The sequence below is a fragment of the Mustelus asterias genome, chromosome 12 (genome assembly GCF_964213995.1).
Source record: "Mustelus asterias chromosome 12, sMusAst1.hap1.1, whole genome shotgun sequence".
NCBI lineage: Eukaryota > Metazoa > Chordata > Chondrichthyes > Carcharhiniformes > Triakidae > Mustelus > Mustelus asterias.
In genome coordinates this window covers 97,810,477-97,824,815 of record NC_135812.1, presented here as the reverse complement: position 1 = coordinate 97,824,815, position 14,339 = coordinate 97,810,477, and the positions used below count along the sequence as shown (strand labels likewise).

General features: G+C 42.9%; 1 protein-coding gene across 1 annotated transcript in view; it reads right to left on the bottom strand.

Moving 5' to 3' along the window:
- LOC144501720 (dynein axonemal heavy chain 17-like) overlaps positions 1-14,339 on the bottom strand; it is an 832,067-nt gene that overhangs the window by 184,837 nt on the left and 632,891 nt on the right. The window contains exon 64 of the mRNA XM_078225682.1: positions 13,821-14,056. Coding sequence (XP_078081808.1) covers positions 13,821-14,056 — 236 coding nt within the window. The remainder of the gene's footprint in view (positions 1-13,820; positions 14,057-14,339) is intronic.

Here is a 14,339-nt window from a genome sequence, read left to right as displayed (position 1 = left end):
TGCTCACACATGCCAAATTCAAAGTGCAAAAACTCTGCTGGCAAAAAATGCCTGGGGGAATTCTCTGGTCTCTCATCCACTTCTTTCTCAGCGGTGTGCTGTTCACTGGTGGTGGGATTTGCCAGTCCCGCCACAGTCAATGGGATCTCCCATTGATCGCACCCCACACCATGGTGAAAGCTGCGGGAGGGGGCACGCTGCCAGCGGGACCGGAGAATTCCATCAGTGTGAATGGCTGGAGAATTCCCCCATTGTAACCTTCTGTTATAACAACAAAATAATTGTGTGACCTACATTGAGGAAATTAGGAGCCAAGCCATATCATATGACTTTTCATTGCTCATTTGGGAAGAAATTACTTCAAAAAAATCAAAGAAGCTAATAAGACAGGTTCTTCCTTTTTAAAAGTCATCTTATTTGCAATTTATAACATTTTTCTTCATGCTCAGTCATCAGGTTTGCCCCTAATAATAATTATCAAGAAAGGGCAGCACGGTAGCACAGTGGTTAGCACTGCTACTTCACAGCTCCACGGACCTGGGTTCGATTCCCGCTTGGGTCACTGTCTGTGTGGAGTTTGCATATTCTCCTCGTGTCTGCGTGGGTTTCCTCCGGGTGCTCCGGTTTCCTCCCACAGTCCAAAGATGCGCGGGTTCAGTTGATTGGCCATGCTAAAATTGCCCCTTAGTGTCCTGAGATGTGTAGGTTAGAGGGATTAGCGGGTAAATATGTAGGGATATGGGTGGGATTGTGGTCGGTGCAGACTCGATGGGCCAAATGGCCTCTTTCTGCACTGTTGGGTTTCAATGATTCTATGATTCTATGAAATCTTTCGGGGAAACCCAAGAAATTGAGATATTTTTCTGTTGGCAATATTCTGATCATATTTTTAAACTGTTAAGGTATATGGATGGTTGTGAAAGCAAGGGGCAGAGTGAGTAGCTGAATGAACTATGAGTTTGATATGTTAAGTAGTCTCACAACGCCAGGTTAAAGTCCAACAGGTTTATTTGGTAGCACGAGCTTTCGGAGTGCACCCACCTGAGGAAGGCGCAGCGCTCCGAAAGCTTGTGCGACCAAATAAAACTGTTGGACTTTAACCTGGTGTTGTGAGACTACTTACTGTGCCTACCCCAGTCCAACGCGGCAAATCCACATCATAGAAAGACCTCAAACAGATGTTTACCTCAGGTAATTTAGTAAGGATGATGATAGAACATGAATAGATCTGAATGGGTAATTTGGTTTGAAGGATAAGATATGTAAGGGGGTGAAAGAAAGTTATCATGTGTAAAGTATAGATGACATGGGTTTACTTTTCTTTTAAATTCTAAAAGAGATGATGTTAATCAATTCTGGGAGAGAGTAGTTCTAAAGAAACTGGGTGAGATAATGACAGATAAAAGGGAAAGAACGTATTTGAGGAGATACTGAAAACCTAGAAAGGTGGCAGTTTTAGATCTCAGCCAACAACACAAATGGCTAGTGAATTTGCAGCAAGCTATGTGATCAAAGCCAGGTCTGAAAAATCTGGGAAACCTCAGAGGGCATCCCAAGAGAAATTTAAAGGCACTAAATGGTAAAAAATACTGGACTTTTATAGACCTTAAAATTTCTAAAGTATTGCTGAACAGATTGGGGAAAGTTAGCTCTGGAGGTCATAGAGTTAAGGGCGGGATTTTGCAGCCTCATTTGTCCTGAAACTGTAGAATCCTGCCCAAGGTAAATGGACCTTTCCATGGTCCACCCCTTGCCCACTCCAATTCCTGTGGAGGGTGGGATCGTAAAATTCCGGCCATTGACTCATACAGTGCAGAAAAGGCCCTTTGGCCCAATGAGTCTGCACTGACAATAACTACCACTAAAGTCACACATCCCATTTTCCAGCACTTGTCCCATATCCTTAAATGTTGTAATATTTCAAGTGCTCATTCAGATCCTTTTTGAAGGTTGTAAGGTTTCCAGCCTCAACAACCTTCCCAGGCAGTGCATTCCAAATTTTCACTACGCTCTGAGTGAATTTGTTTTCTCAAATCCCCTTTGAATTTCCTGCCCCTCACCCTAAAATGATGCCCCTTCGTGATTGACCCTTGAACCAAGGGGATCAGCTGTTTCCTATTCATGCTGTCTATACTCATAATCTTATACACCTCAACCATGTCCCCCTTAACCTTCTCTGCCCTAAAGAAAATAATCCAAGCTTTGCGAGTCTCTCCTTATAGCTCAAGTGCTCCATCCCAAACAACATCCTGATGAATCTCCTCTGTACCCCCTCTAGCGCAATCACATATTTTTTCTAGTGAGGTGACCAGAACTGCAGTACTCTAGCTGTGGTCTAACCAATGTTCTGTACATTTTCAACATTTTCTCCTTGCTCTTATACTCTATGCCACGATTGATAAAAGCAAGTGTCCCATAAGCCTTAATTATCCTACCCACCTGCTGTGCCACCTTCAAGGATCTGTGAATAAGTACCCCCAAGATCTATCTGTTCCTCTGACCTTCCTAGTGACCTGCCATTCATTAAAAATTCACTTGTCTTGTTGCTTCTTCCAAAGTGTACCACCTCACACTTATCACAGCAGCACGGTGGCACAGTGGTTAGCACTGCTGCCTCACATAGAAACAGAAACTAGAAACAGGAGTAAGTCATTTGGCCCTTTGAGCTGTATCTAATTTCTTCTTGAAATCAGACAACATTTTGGCATCAACTACATTCTGTGGTAGTAAATTCCACACATTCATCACCCTCTGGTTGAAGAAATTTCTCCTCACCTCAGTTCTAAAAGGTTTACCCCTTATCCTCAAACTATGACCCCTAGTTCTGGACTCCCCCATCATTAGGAACATTCTTTCTGAATCTACCCTGTCTAACCCTGTTAGAATTTTATAAGTTTCTATGAAATCCCCCCTCACTCTTCTAAACTCCAGTAAATATAATCCTAAACAACTTAGTCTCTGATTTGATTTGATTTATTATTGTCACATGTATTAGCAAACAGTGAGAAAGATCAACTCAATGCAAAAGTCTGATGGCAGCAGGGAAGAAGCTGTTCTCGAGTCGGTTGGTATGTGACCTCAGACTTTTGTATTTTTTCCCGACGGAAGAAGGTGGAAGAGAGAATGTCCAGGATGCGTGGGATCCTTAATTATGCTGACTGCTTTATTGAGGTAGCGGGAAGTGTAAACAGAGTCAATGGATGGGAGGCTGGTTTGCGTGATGGATTGGGCACATTCAAGACCTTTTGTAGTTTCTTGCAGTCTTGGACAGAGCAGGAGCCATACCAAGCTGTGATACAGCCAGAAAGAATGCTTTCTATGGTGCATCTGTAAACGTTGGTGAGAGTTGTAGCTGACATGCCAAATTTCCTTAATCTTCTGAGAAAGTAGAGGCTTTGGTGGGCTTTCTTGACAATAATATCGGCATGCGGGGGTGGGGAGCCAGGACAGGTTGTTGACGATCTGGACACCTAAAAACTTGAAGCTCTTGACCCTTTTTACTTTGTCCCGCTAATGTAGACAGGGGTATGATCTCTTCTACGCTTTCTGAAGTCGATGACAATCTCTTTCGTTTTGTTGACATTGAGGGAGAGATTATTGTCGTCGCACCAGTTCACCAGATTCTCTAACTCATTCCTGTACTCTGTCTCATCATTGTTTGAGATCCAATCCACTACGGTGGTGTTGTCAGCAAATATGAAAATCGAGTTGGAGGGGAATTTGGCCACACAGTCATAGCTGTATACAGCTATGACTGTGTGGCCAAATTCCCCTCCAACTCGATGCCTTGTGGGGCACCGGTGTTGAGGATGATTGTGAAGGAGGTGTTGCTGCATATCATTACTGATTGTGGTCTGTCAGTTAAGAAGTTCAGGATTCTGTCGCAGAGGGAGGAGCCGAGGCCCAGGCCATGGAGTTTGGAAACGAGTTTCGTAGGAATAATGGTGTTGAAGGCTGAGCTGTAGTCAATAAATAGGAGTCTGACATAGATGTCTTTGTCATCTAAGTGTTCCAGGGTTGAGTGCAGGACTAGGGAGATGGCGTCTGCTGTGGACCTGTTGCAGCGGTAGGCAAACCGTAGTGGATCTAGGCAGCCCGGGAGGCAGGAATTGATTTGTGCCATGACTAGCCTATCAAAGCACTTCATAATGATGGATGTCAGAGCCACCGGATGATAGTCATTTAGGCACGCTGGTTGGCTTTTCTTAGGTGCCGGGATGATGGTCATCTTCTTGATACAGATAGGGACCTCAGATTGGTGTAAAGAGAGGTTGAAGATGTCTGCGAATATCCCTGCCAGCTGATCTGCGCAGGCTCTGAGTGCTCGTCAGGGTACCCCATCCGGGCCAGTCGCTCTCCTCATATGACAGACCTGCCATCCCAGGAATCAGCCTGGTAAACCTTTGCTGTACTCCCTCTATAGCAAGGACATCCTTCCTCAGATAAGGACACCACAACTGCACACAATGCTCCAGGTGTGGCCTCGCTATCACCTTATACAAGTGCAGCAAAACATCCCGATCCCTATACTCAAATCCTATCACTATGAAGGCCAACATACCATTTGCCTTCTTTACTGCCTGCTGTACCTGCGCACTTGCTTTCAGCGACTGATGCACGAGGACTCCAAGGTCTCGTTGAATATCCACATTTTTCATTTTACACCCATTCAAATAATAACCTGTCTTCTTATTATTGCTACAAAAGTGGATAACCTCACATTTATCCACATTATACTGCATCTGCCACGCAGATGCCCACACACTCAGCCTGTCCAAATCATGCTGAAGCATCTCTGCATCCCCCTCACAGCTCACCCTCCCACCCAACTTTATATCATCTGCAAATGTGGAGATAATACATTCAATTCCCTCTTCCAAATCATTAATATATAATATCAACAGTTGGGTTCCTAGCACAGATCCCTGCGGAACCCCACTAGTCACTGACTGCCAATCAGAAAAAGACCCATTTATGCCAACTCTTTGCTTCCGATCTGCTAACCAACTTTCTATCTATCTCAAGACATTACCTGCATCCCATGTGCTTTAACTTTACATAGTAGTCTGTTACGTGAGACCTTGTCAAAAGTCTTCTGAAAGTCTAAATGAACCACATCCACTGATTCTCCTTGGTCAACTTTACTGGTTGCATCCTCAGAAAATTCCAATACATTCGTCAAGCACGATTTCCCTTTTGCAAATCCATGCTGACTTTGTCTGATTATACCACTGCCTTCAAAACGCTGAGTTATGAAATCCTTGATAATAGACTCTAGCAACTTCCCCAGTTCTGACATTAGGCTCACTGGTCTATAGTTCCCTGTTTTCTCTTGACCTCTCTTTTTGAATAGTGGGCTTTCATCAGCTATCCACCAATCTGTAGGAACCAGAGACGCAGGTTCGATTCCCGGCTTGGGTTACTGTCTGTGCGGAGTCTGCACATTCTCTCCATGTCTCTGTGGGTGTCCTCCGGGTGGTGCAGTTTCCTCCCACAGTCTGAAAGACATGCTGGTTAGGTGTGTTGGCCATGGTAAATTCTCCCTTTACCTGCTGGAGTGTAGTGACTAGGGGATTTTCACAGTAACTTCATTGCAATGTTAATGCACGCCCACTTGTGACACTAATAAATAAACTTTAAAACTTACCATGATTAAATACCATCTGCCACTGCACTGCCCATGTGACCAATCCATTTGTATCTTCCTGTAACCTATGACCTTCTTCTTTACTATTAACCAATCTACCAATCTTGATGTCGACTGCAAACATGCTTATCATTCCCCCCACATTATCATCTATATCATTTATGTATGTAACAAACAATAAGGGTAGGCACTGAACCTTGTGATATGCCACTGGATATCGGCCTCCAGTCTCTCAAACAGCTTTCTACCACCACCCTTTGTGTCCTATTCCTAAGCCAGTTTTGGATCCCTGAATTCCATGTGCTTCAACCTTCTCAATCAGTCTGCCATGTGGGACATTGTCAAAGGCTTTGCTAAAATCCATATAAATAACATCAACTGCACTTCCCTCATCCCCCCTCCACATACATGCAATCACATTTTCAAAAATTTCTAAGAAATTTGTTAGGCATAACCTCCCTCTGACAAAGCCATGCTGATTATTCCTAATCAACACATGCCTTTTCAAGTGGAGATTAATCCTCTCCTTCAGAACTTTCTCCAATAGTTTCTCTACCACTGATGTGAGACTCACCTGTGCGTAATTTCCTGGTTCATCTCTACCACCTTCTTAGGTGTTCTTCAGTACTCTGGTACTTCCCACAGAGAGGAATCAAAAACTTGCATCAGAGCCCCTGCAATTTTCTGCCTCGCCTCCCATAGCAGCCTGCGGTGTAATTTATCCAGGCTTGGGGATTTGTCCATTTTAAAGCCCGTCAAAGCTGCCAATACCTCCTCACTTCCTATGTCAAACTGCTCAAGGTTCTCAGTTTGTTTTCCTGAATTCTGTACCTATGTTCTCCTTTTCCTGAGTGAAGACCAATGAGAAGTATTCATTTAACACCCTGCCAATGTTCTGCAGCTTCACATACAGTTTTACCCTTTTGGTCTCTAATGGGCCCTATTCTTTCCCTGGTTAACTTCATATCTTTAATGTATTTATAGAATATTTTAGTATTCTCTCTAATCTTGTTCGCAAGTGTCAGTATAGCGCGCAAGAAACAATACTTTTCACTGTATGTTAATACATGTGACAATAATAAATCAAATCAAAATCTATTTCATGGCCCATTTTTGCTCTTCTAATTGCTTTCTTAAAATTCTCTCTTGCACTTCCTATATTCATCTAGGATGGCAGCTGAATTGCTTTCTTGGAACTTGCTGAAAGCCTGTTTCTTCTTCTTCATTCAGTCCTGAATTGTCCGAGACATCCAGGGTTCCCTGAACTTATTGTTCCTACATTTCCCCCCTATAGAGAATAAGTTGGACCTGTATTCTTCCCATTTTCTTTTTGAATGCCCCCACTGTTCTGCTGTAGGATTTCCTGCAAGAAGCTGTACCCAGTCAACTTTGGTCAGATCCTGCCTTATTTTAATCAAATCTTTCTTCGCCCAATCCAAAGCCATCTTTTGCAGGCCATCTTTCTCCTTGTCTGTAACAAACTTGAACCGTACCGTGTTGTGTTCGCTATCACTAAAACGATAGTAGTTAAATGAAAATTGTTTGGGACTGTTTAAAGTATTGGCACTGTATGAAGGTATTGTCTTATTTAAGGACACTTTTATTTTAGTATAGTGTTTTTCCTATTTCTTAATAAATAGTTACTTTGCTGTAAAATCTCACAAGTAGTCAGGGACATGATATCTGGATTTCAAAACATTTCCTCATAATATACAAATTGCAAACACAAATGTGAAGGCAGATGTTTCAAGTTTCTCTGCTGGGATTTGAACAACTCAGCTTTTACCATCAACTATGCCCTTAACAACATCCAGTAATTTTTTGAGATTTGATGCAAGACTGTAGTTATCCAAATTAGTCTTTTCTCGTTTCTTGAATATTAATAATATATCAAAAACAAATACCAAATGCTTGTGATTAAGGAATGGCAATAGTCGTGGATTACTCTAATCTACATATGAACAGGAAAGATCTGATTGGCAGCAGTAGCTTGGATGAGGAGTTTATAGAATGCTTTTGAGATAGTTTTGTAGAGCAGCACATTCTAGTACCAACCAGATAGCAGATTATAAGCGACTTGGTATTGTGTAATGTGACACGATTAATTAATGACCTCAGAAAAAAGGCAGCCCCAGGTAGCAGTGACCACAATATGATTGAATTTTACATCCAATAATGGGGTGAAGAGTAGATCTATGACTAATATTTTATGCATAATTAGAGCAATTATGAAGGGATGAAAGCTGAGCTAGGTAAAGTTAACCGGGATACTAGGCTAGTAGATAGATCAATAGAGAAGCAGTGACAGACATTTACAGGTATTTCAGAATACTCAGAATAAGTATCATAGAATCATCCTAGAATCATAGAAACCCTACAGTGCAGAAAGAGGCCATTTGGCCCATCGAGTCTGCACCGACCACAATCCCACCCAGGCCCTACCCCGATATTCCGACATATTTACCCACTAATCCCTCTAACCTACGCATCTCAGGACACGAAGGGGCAATTTTTTAGCATGGCCAATCAACCTAACCAGCACATTTTTGGACTGTGGGAGGAAACCGGAGCACCCGGAGGAAACCCACGCAGACACGAGGAGAATGTGCAAACTCCACACAGACAGTGACCCAAGCCGGGAATCAAACCCAGGTCCCTGGAGCTGTGAAGCAGCAGTGCTAACCACTGTGCTACCGTGCCGCCCATGTATAGCATGGTGTGGCATGGGCGACATGGTGGCAGGGTCATTGGCACTGCTTCCTCACAGCGCCAGGGACCTAGGTTCAATTCCTAGCTTGGGTGGCTATCTGTGTGGAGTTTGCACGTTGCCCTCCCCCCTGCCGTGTCTGCATGGGTTTCCTCCGGGTGCTCTGGTTTCCTCCCAGAGTCTGAAAGACGTGCTGGTTAGGTGTTTTGGCCATGCTAAATTCTCCCTCACCGTACCCAAACAGGTGCCGGAGTGTGGCAACTGAGAGATTTTCACAGTAATTTCATTGCGGTGTTAATGTAAGCCTACTTGTGACACTAATAAATAAACATAAAAAAAACTAATAAGGAAAAATTCTAAAGGGAGCATCTCCCATCTTTGGCTAATTAAAGAAGTTAGGGAAAGCATCTAACTTAAGGGAAAAAAAACATATAACTGCACAAACATGAGTGGTTGGTCAGACAATTGGTCAAAATATAAAGAATGGCAGAGACTGACTAAAAGATTTATCAGGAGAAAGGAATTAGAAGAGGAAGCTAGCTAAAAATGTAGAAATGGATAGCAAGAGTTTCTGCAAGTATTTAAACAGGTGATGAGTAGGTAAAGTGAATATTGGTCTTCTAAAGAGTGATAATAAAGAAAAGGTAGATAAAATGAACAAATATTTTGCTTCTGTTTTCACTACAGAGGATACAAAAAAATTCCTGTGATAACTGTAAATCAAGAGGTAGAGGAGAGAGATGAATTTGGTAACATTACAATCATTTTGGAAGTGGTACCAATGGAGCTGTGGGTGACAAGTCTCCAGGTCTAGATGGACTTCATCCTTAGGTCTTAAAAAAGGTGGCTGATGAGGTAGTTGATGTGTTGGTGTTAATTTTGCAAAACTTCCTAGATTCCAGTTACATCAGACCAGTGTGTAGCAAATATAATTCTTCTATTCAAGAAGGGACGGAAACAGAAAATAGGAAACTATAGGCCAGTTAGCTCTACGTCTGTTATAGCAAAGTCTTAGAGTCGATCATTAAATAGATCATAGCTGGGCACTTACTAGGAAAGTTCAAGGTATTAATGCAGTCAGCATGTTTTGTGAAAGGGAAATCATGTTTAACCAATTTAATAGACTTCTTTGAAGGAGTAGCACGAGTTGTGCATAATAAAGTGGACCCGGTAGACATGATGAAACTTGGATTTCCAGAAGGCATTTGTAAAGGTGCCATGTTAAAGATTATTGTGGAAAAGAAAAGCGCAGGTTATTGAGGGGGAAGTGGGGGGGGGGGGGGGGGGGAGAGTAATATATTAGCCTGATTGGAGGATTGGCTGGCTAGCAGAAAACAGAGAGTATGCATAAATGGTTCTTTGTCTGTTTGGCAGGATGCGACTAGGGGAGTCCCATAGGGGTCCCATAGGGGTCAGTTCTAGGGCCTCAAACGTTTTACAATATATATCAATGATTAAATGAGGGGAGCAAAGGCATGATAGTTAAATTTACAAAAGTAGGTAGGAATGTATGCCATGTGACTGTACCTTTAAGGAAGTTTTTTAAAAAATCATGCGACTTACAGCTTCAGAGATGCCATTGGGGGTGGAGCTAAACTGTGGCAGTCAGGTCAGAGGGCTTTCAGTTTCATTTTGGGGAGTGTTTTTTGAAGCAGTTTAGCAGCAAACTAAGAAGCAGTCTCTCTCTCTCTCCCTGTTCTTCTCTTTGTTTGGTTCTGAAACCAAAGTTAGTTGAAGGAGAGGCTTATTGCCATCCTGCCTTAAAGAAGCTGTGTTTTGGGAAACAGATTCGCTACAACTTTGTCTGAGTTTCTTCACAAGGAATTTTTAGCATTCAGGAGGCCGGATTCTTGTAAAAAGTGGACATTAATCTATGCTGTATTGTGCTTATTTGGAAGGTTTTATGTATTGGATGTTGGCTTTGGTTGGAACATATTACAGATATTCCTTAAGAGTTATACATCATCGTGGTTGTTGTGTTTCTGGTTTGTAATTGTTAAACGTTCTTGCTATTTGTCTTACTATACATGTCAACAATATTCTTAATTAAACTTTGTTTTTGATAAAAGCTCCTTGTGGGTCAGTTGAATCACACCTGAAGAGAAACCTCTCATGCTCATCCTTGCCAAATTCAACGTAAAATATTACAAGTCAGGTGAGTTTCATAGAACACCTTGAAGTATCCAACCTGACTTGTAGCATGTATGTTAGGAAGCAGACATAAAGGAATTTGCTGATAGATATAGATAAGTTTAGCAAGTGGGCAAGAATCTGGCAGATGGAACATAATATAGGAAAACATGAAGTAGTTCACTTTGGCAGGAAGAATAAAAAGAATATTGCGTAAACAGAGAATTACTGCAAAATTCTGAGGTTAAGAGAGACCTAGATGCTCTCCTACATGAGTCACAAAAAATAGTTTGCAATACAGCTTATAATCAAGAAAGTTAATCAAAGTTAATTATGAGAAGAATTGAACATAAAAGTAAGCATGTTATGTTTCAGTTATACATGGCATTGGTGCAACTGCACAGTATTTGTTTCCTCAATTAAGGAAGGATGCAAATGCATTGGAGGTGGTTCAGAGGAGGTTTGCTAGATTGATACCTGGATTGAGCGGGTTGTCCTATTCTCCCTGTGTCTGCATGGGTTTCCTCCGGGTGCTCCAGTTTCCTCCCGTAGTACAAAGATGTGCGGGTTAGGTGGACTGGCCATAAATTGACCCTAGTATCAAGGGGATTAGCAGGGTACATGTGTGGGGTTACAGGAATAGGGCCTGGGTGAGATTGTGGTTGGTACAGATCTGATGGGCCGAATGGCCCCCTTCTGTACTGTAGTGATTCTAAGATTCTAGCTCTGGGAAACCTGAAGATTACTCTTGGCATGGTGATTTCAGGCAGCTCCCTGATCAAAATCTTCATTCTTGTCTGTGTGCAGTGAAAACTATGAAGTGAGCTGGTCAATTTATTCTCTAAGCCCCCTGGACAGCTAGAAAGCTTCTAAATCACAACAGCACTCTATTCTGCAGAAGGGGTTCACTTTCTCTATCTAAGAAGCTGCAGGTGTGAGAAGACCCCTTTGCAATCTTCTGACTCACAGGAGTTTCACTGGGGGTATTCCTTTCTCCACAGTTGCTCATTTGACCCCATTCTTTGAACACTGCATTTGTTCAAGTCTCTTTGTCTTCCTAGAAAGTTCAAAGTCTTTGAAAGCCTTTGAAAAGTCCCTTGAAATCCTTTGAAGTCCTTTGAAATCCATTGAAACCCTTTGAAAATGTTGTGATCATTCAATTTCATAGTCTCGTACCTATAACTAGCCTTTGATTGAGAGCTGAATGGTTTTTACACAGCAAGTTCGAGTTTTGTTTATTTATCTTTCTCTTCATGATTGATTGTGTCTGAAGTACCTTCCCATTGTTCCTAATCACCATGTTTATAAACATTCTTGTTCTGCTCGACAGCTGCAGACAACCTCAAAGCAGCTAAGCATTTTTAGTTTGTTTTTTCTATAAACACTGCAATGAAGTTCTGAAAAGTTTTCAAAAGACTTCAAGGGTGCTGAGGGTGCATGGGGCCTTAGGGGCCCCTATAATCGGACTCTTTGGTGGGGGCAGGGGTTAGTTCACCCTCATGCTCATCTGTTGTGGGAGGGGTGGTGTGATCCATTCTCTCAGTTGTGGGGTGGGTGAATTCCTCTCTGTGCTGAGGAGTTGGGGATGCTCCCCTGATCAGTGGATGGGGGGGTCACCTTTTCCATTGTGGGGGGGGGGGGGGGGGGGGGGGGGGGAAGGGGGCCTGTCTCTGAACGTCGAGATTGGGACACCTGATCTCTGAAAAACAGGGCTGGCCATTGTGTTACATCGTGTTTTCCATGATGCATAAATTTGCAACGATCAGGTAGGTGAATCCCACTTGACAGCTGCTGCTAATGCCAGTAGGAAACATTCCCAGTTCCCTGCTGGCGAAAACAGTTGGGAGAATTGCACCCATTGGGTGCTATTTTACAACTTTTTGTCTAAGTGTCGGGTGGGCGTGGAACTGGGAGAGTTCCAGATCTGTTGTTTGGGTGCATTCTTAGGGCCCCCCATATGCATTCTGGCTGCAAAACTTTGAGCGAGTCTTTTGCTCACTGCAGAAGCCTGTGGGTGGGGCTTAACATGCCCGATGGCCTGTAGAGGGAGGTATTGCGCATGTGCAGACCTCTGATGCTGCACATGCACATGAGCAGAAGCAGGAGTCTGACAGACAAAGAGCACCATCAGGCCCGTTACTGCAGGCTGCCTCAAGTACAACCCTCCCGACAATTGCAGGGGCCCTCGGCCTACGATGCACCCCTCGCTGCCCAGACTGATTGCGGACCCCCTTCCTCCACCACTGATCCATGGAGACTGGCAGTGGGCTCCCTTCCCTCCCTCCCCCACTGATCGCTGCAGAGTGGCAGCAGGCGTCCTCCCCCATTAGCCCTGCTCCCCCACTGAGCCCTCCCCACTGGCCACACTCCCAATGTCCCTGCCCTAGCATTGCCCGGTGGGCATTGCTCAGGTGCCCAGTGGGTACTGTCCAGATGCCAGGCTAACAATGCCATGATTCCAGATCGGCAAAGCCAAGATGCCAGGCTGGCAATGCCAGTCTGATACAGCCCAAGGGGCATCCCCGCCTTGCCCTCGGCCTCCCCTTACTGGCCTCCGATTCCACCGGCGTGGCCAACACACCTGTTCTCCATTCATGGGGAGCAGGTGTTTTCCTCGCCAGAGAGAACCTCTCCCGGCGAGGCCATAAAAGCAAGTGAGCCCGGAGGATTGAGCGCTGGACTTGCTAATCACATTAAAATGAGCATTTAAATAAATTTAAATAAATTAACCAGCCTTCCCAACGAGAGGCTGACCACGCCGGAAATCCTGGGGTCGTAAAATCACGCCAGTCACGAAAACCAGAGGCAATCACACTAATCGCTTCACGCTCTACTTTACGACTGCGTTGTGCCCGAAAATGGGCACGACACAGTCATAAAATTCCACCCATAAAGTCTGAAATATTTCAGTTAGGAGAAGTAGGACTGCACAAGAATAGTATAAGCCATTCAAGATTGACTCAACCAGAGGATATGGTATGATACCTAATGCAAAAGAAAAAGTAAATCCTGAACAATACTTTTAGACATACCAGGAGTCTACAAGTTGGGCTGTGAATGAAAAATTCAGGACAGAAGCACTTTTTGATACAAGTTGTAGGAAAGTGTCAGCAAAAGGGTTGAGGACCCAATACTTGATGACTTAAGAAGCAGAAAACTACTGCAATCAAATGTTGATATTCTGAGAGAATGTGTTCACGGTCTTTCTTCATCCAAAACTATCTTATGAAGGAATAGAATTAGGCAGAACGTTGCTAATATATGCAAATTAAATGTTAATTATTCAGAAATTATAATATTTTAAGAGATCTCTCAATTTGGAGCAAATATACATACCCTCTTTGTCCAAGTCTTATTATTTTCAAATCATCTCCAAACTTCCTTTTAATCCATTTAATACCCTGCAACTGTGCGTCAATAATTAGAGGCCAACGCTCTGTGTTACAGAGGATTGTAGCATTTTCAGATGATGTCCGGTCACTGGGCAATCCCTGATTATTCCAGCCAGCAATGTCAACATCATCAGTCAGAAGAGAAAGTGGATCTAAGTTTTCAGTTATTGGAATTGGCACCTAAAATAATTATCCAAAAAGCAATGCTGTAACTATATTAAATCTGATTGGAATTTGCATTAACAGTAGAAAACCTTGCAAGATTATGGTTAAAATTAAGTTTTAGATGTACTGTGGTCTTTTTCTTTTTGCAGTTCCTATGTTCTAAAGCAAATATCAGCATATAAAAGTCCAATGAAAAACTTGCATGTTTTATTCCATGATCACTATGAATACTTTATTAGTTTAGCATATACATGATAAGCTGTAATAGTCAACAAACATCCAGAAGGATAGTTTAAAA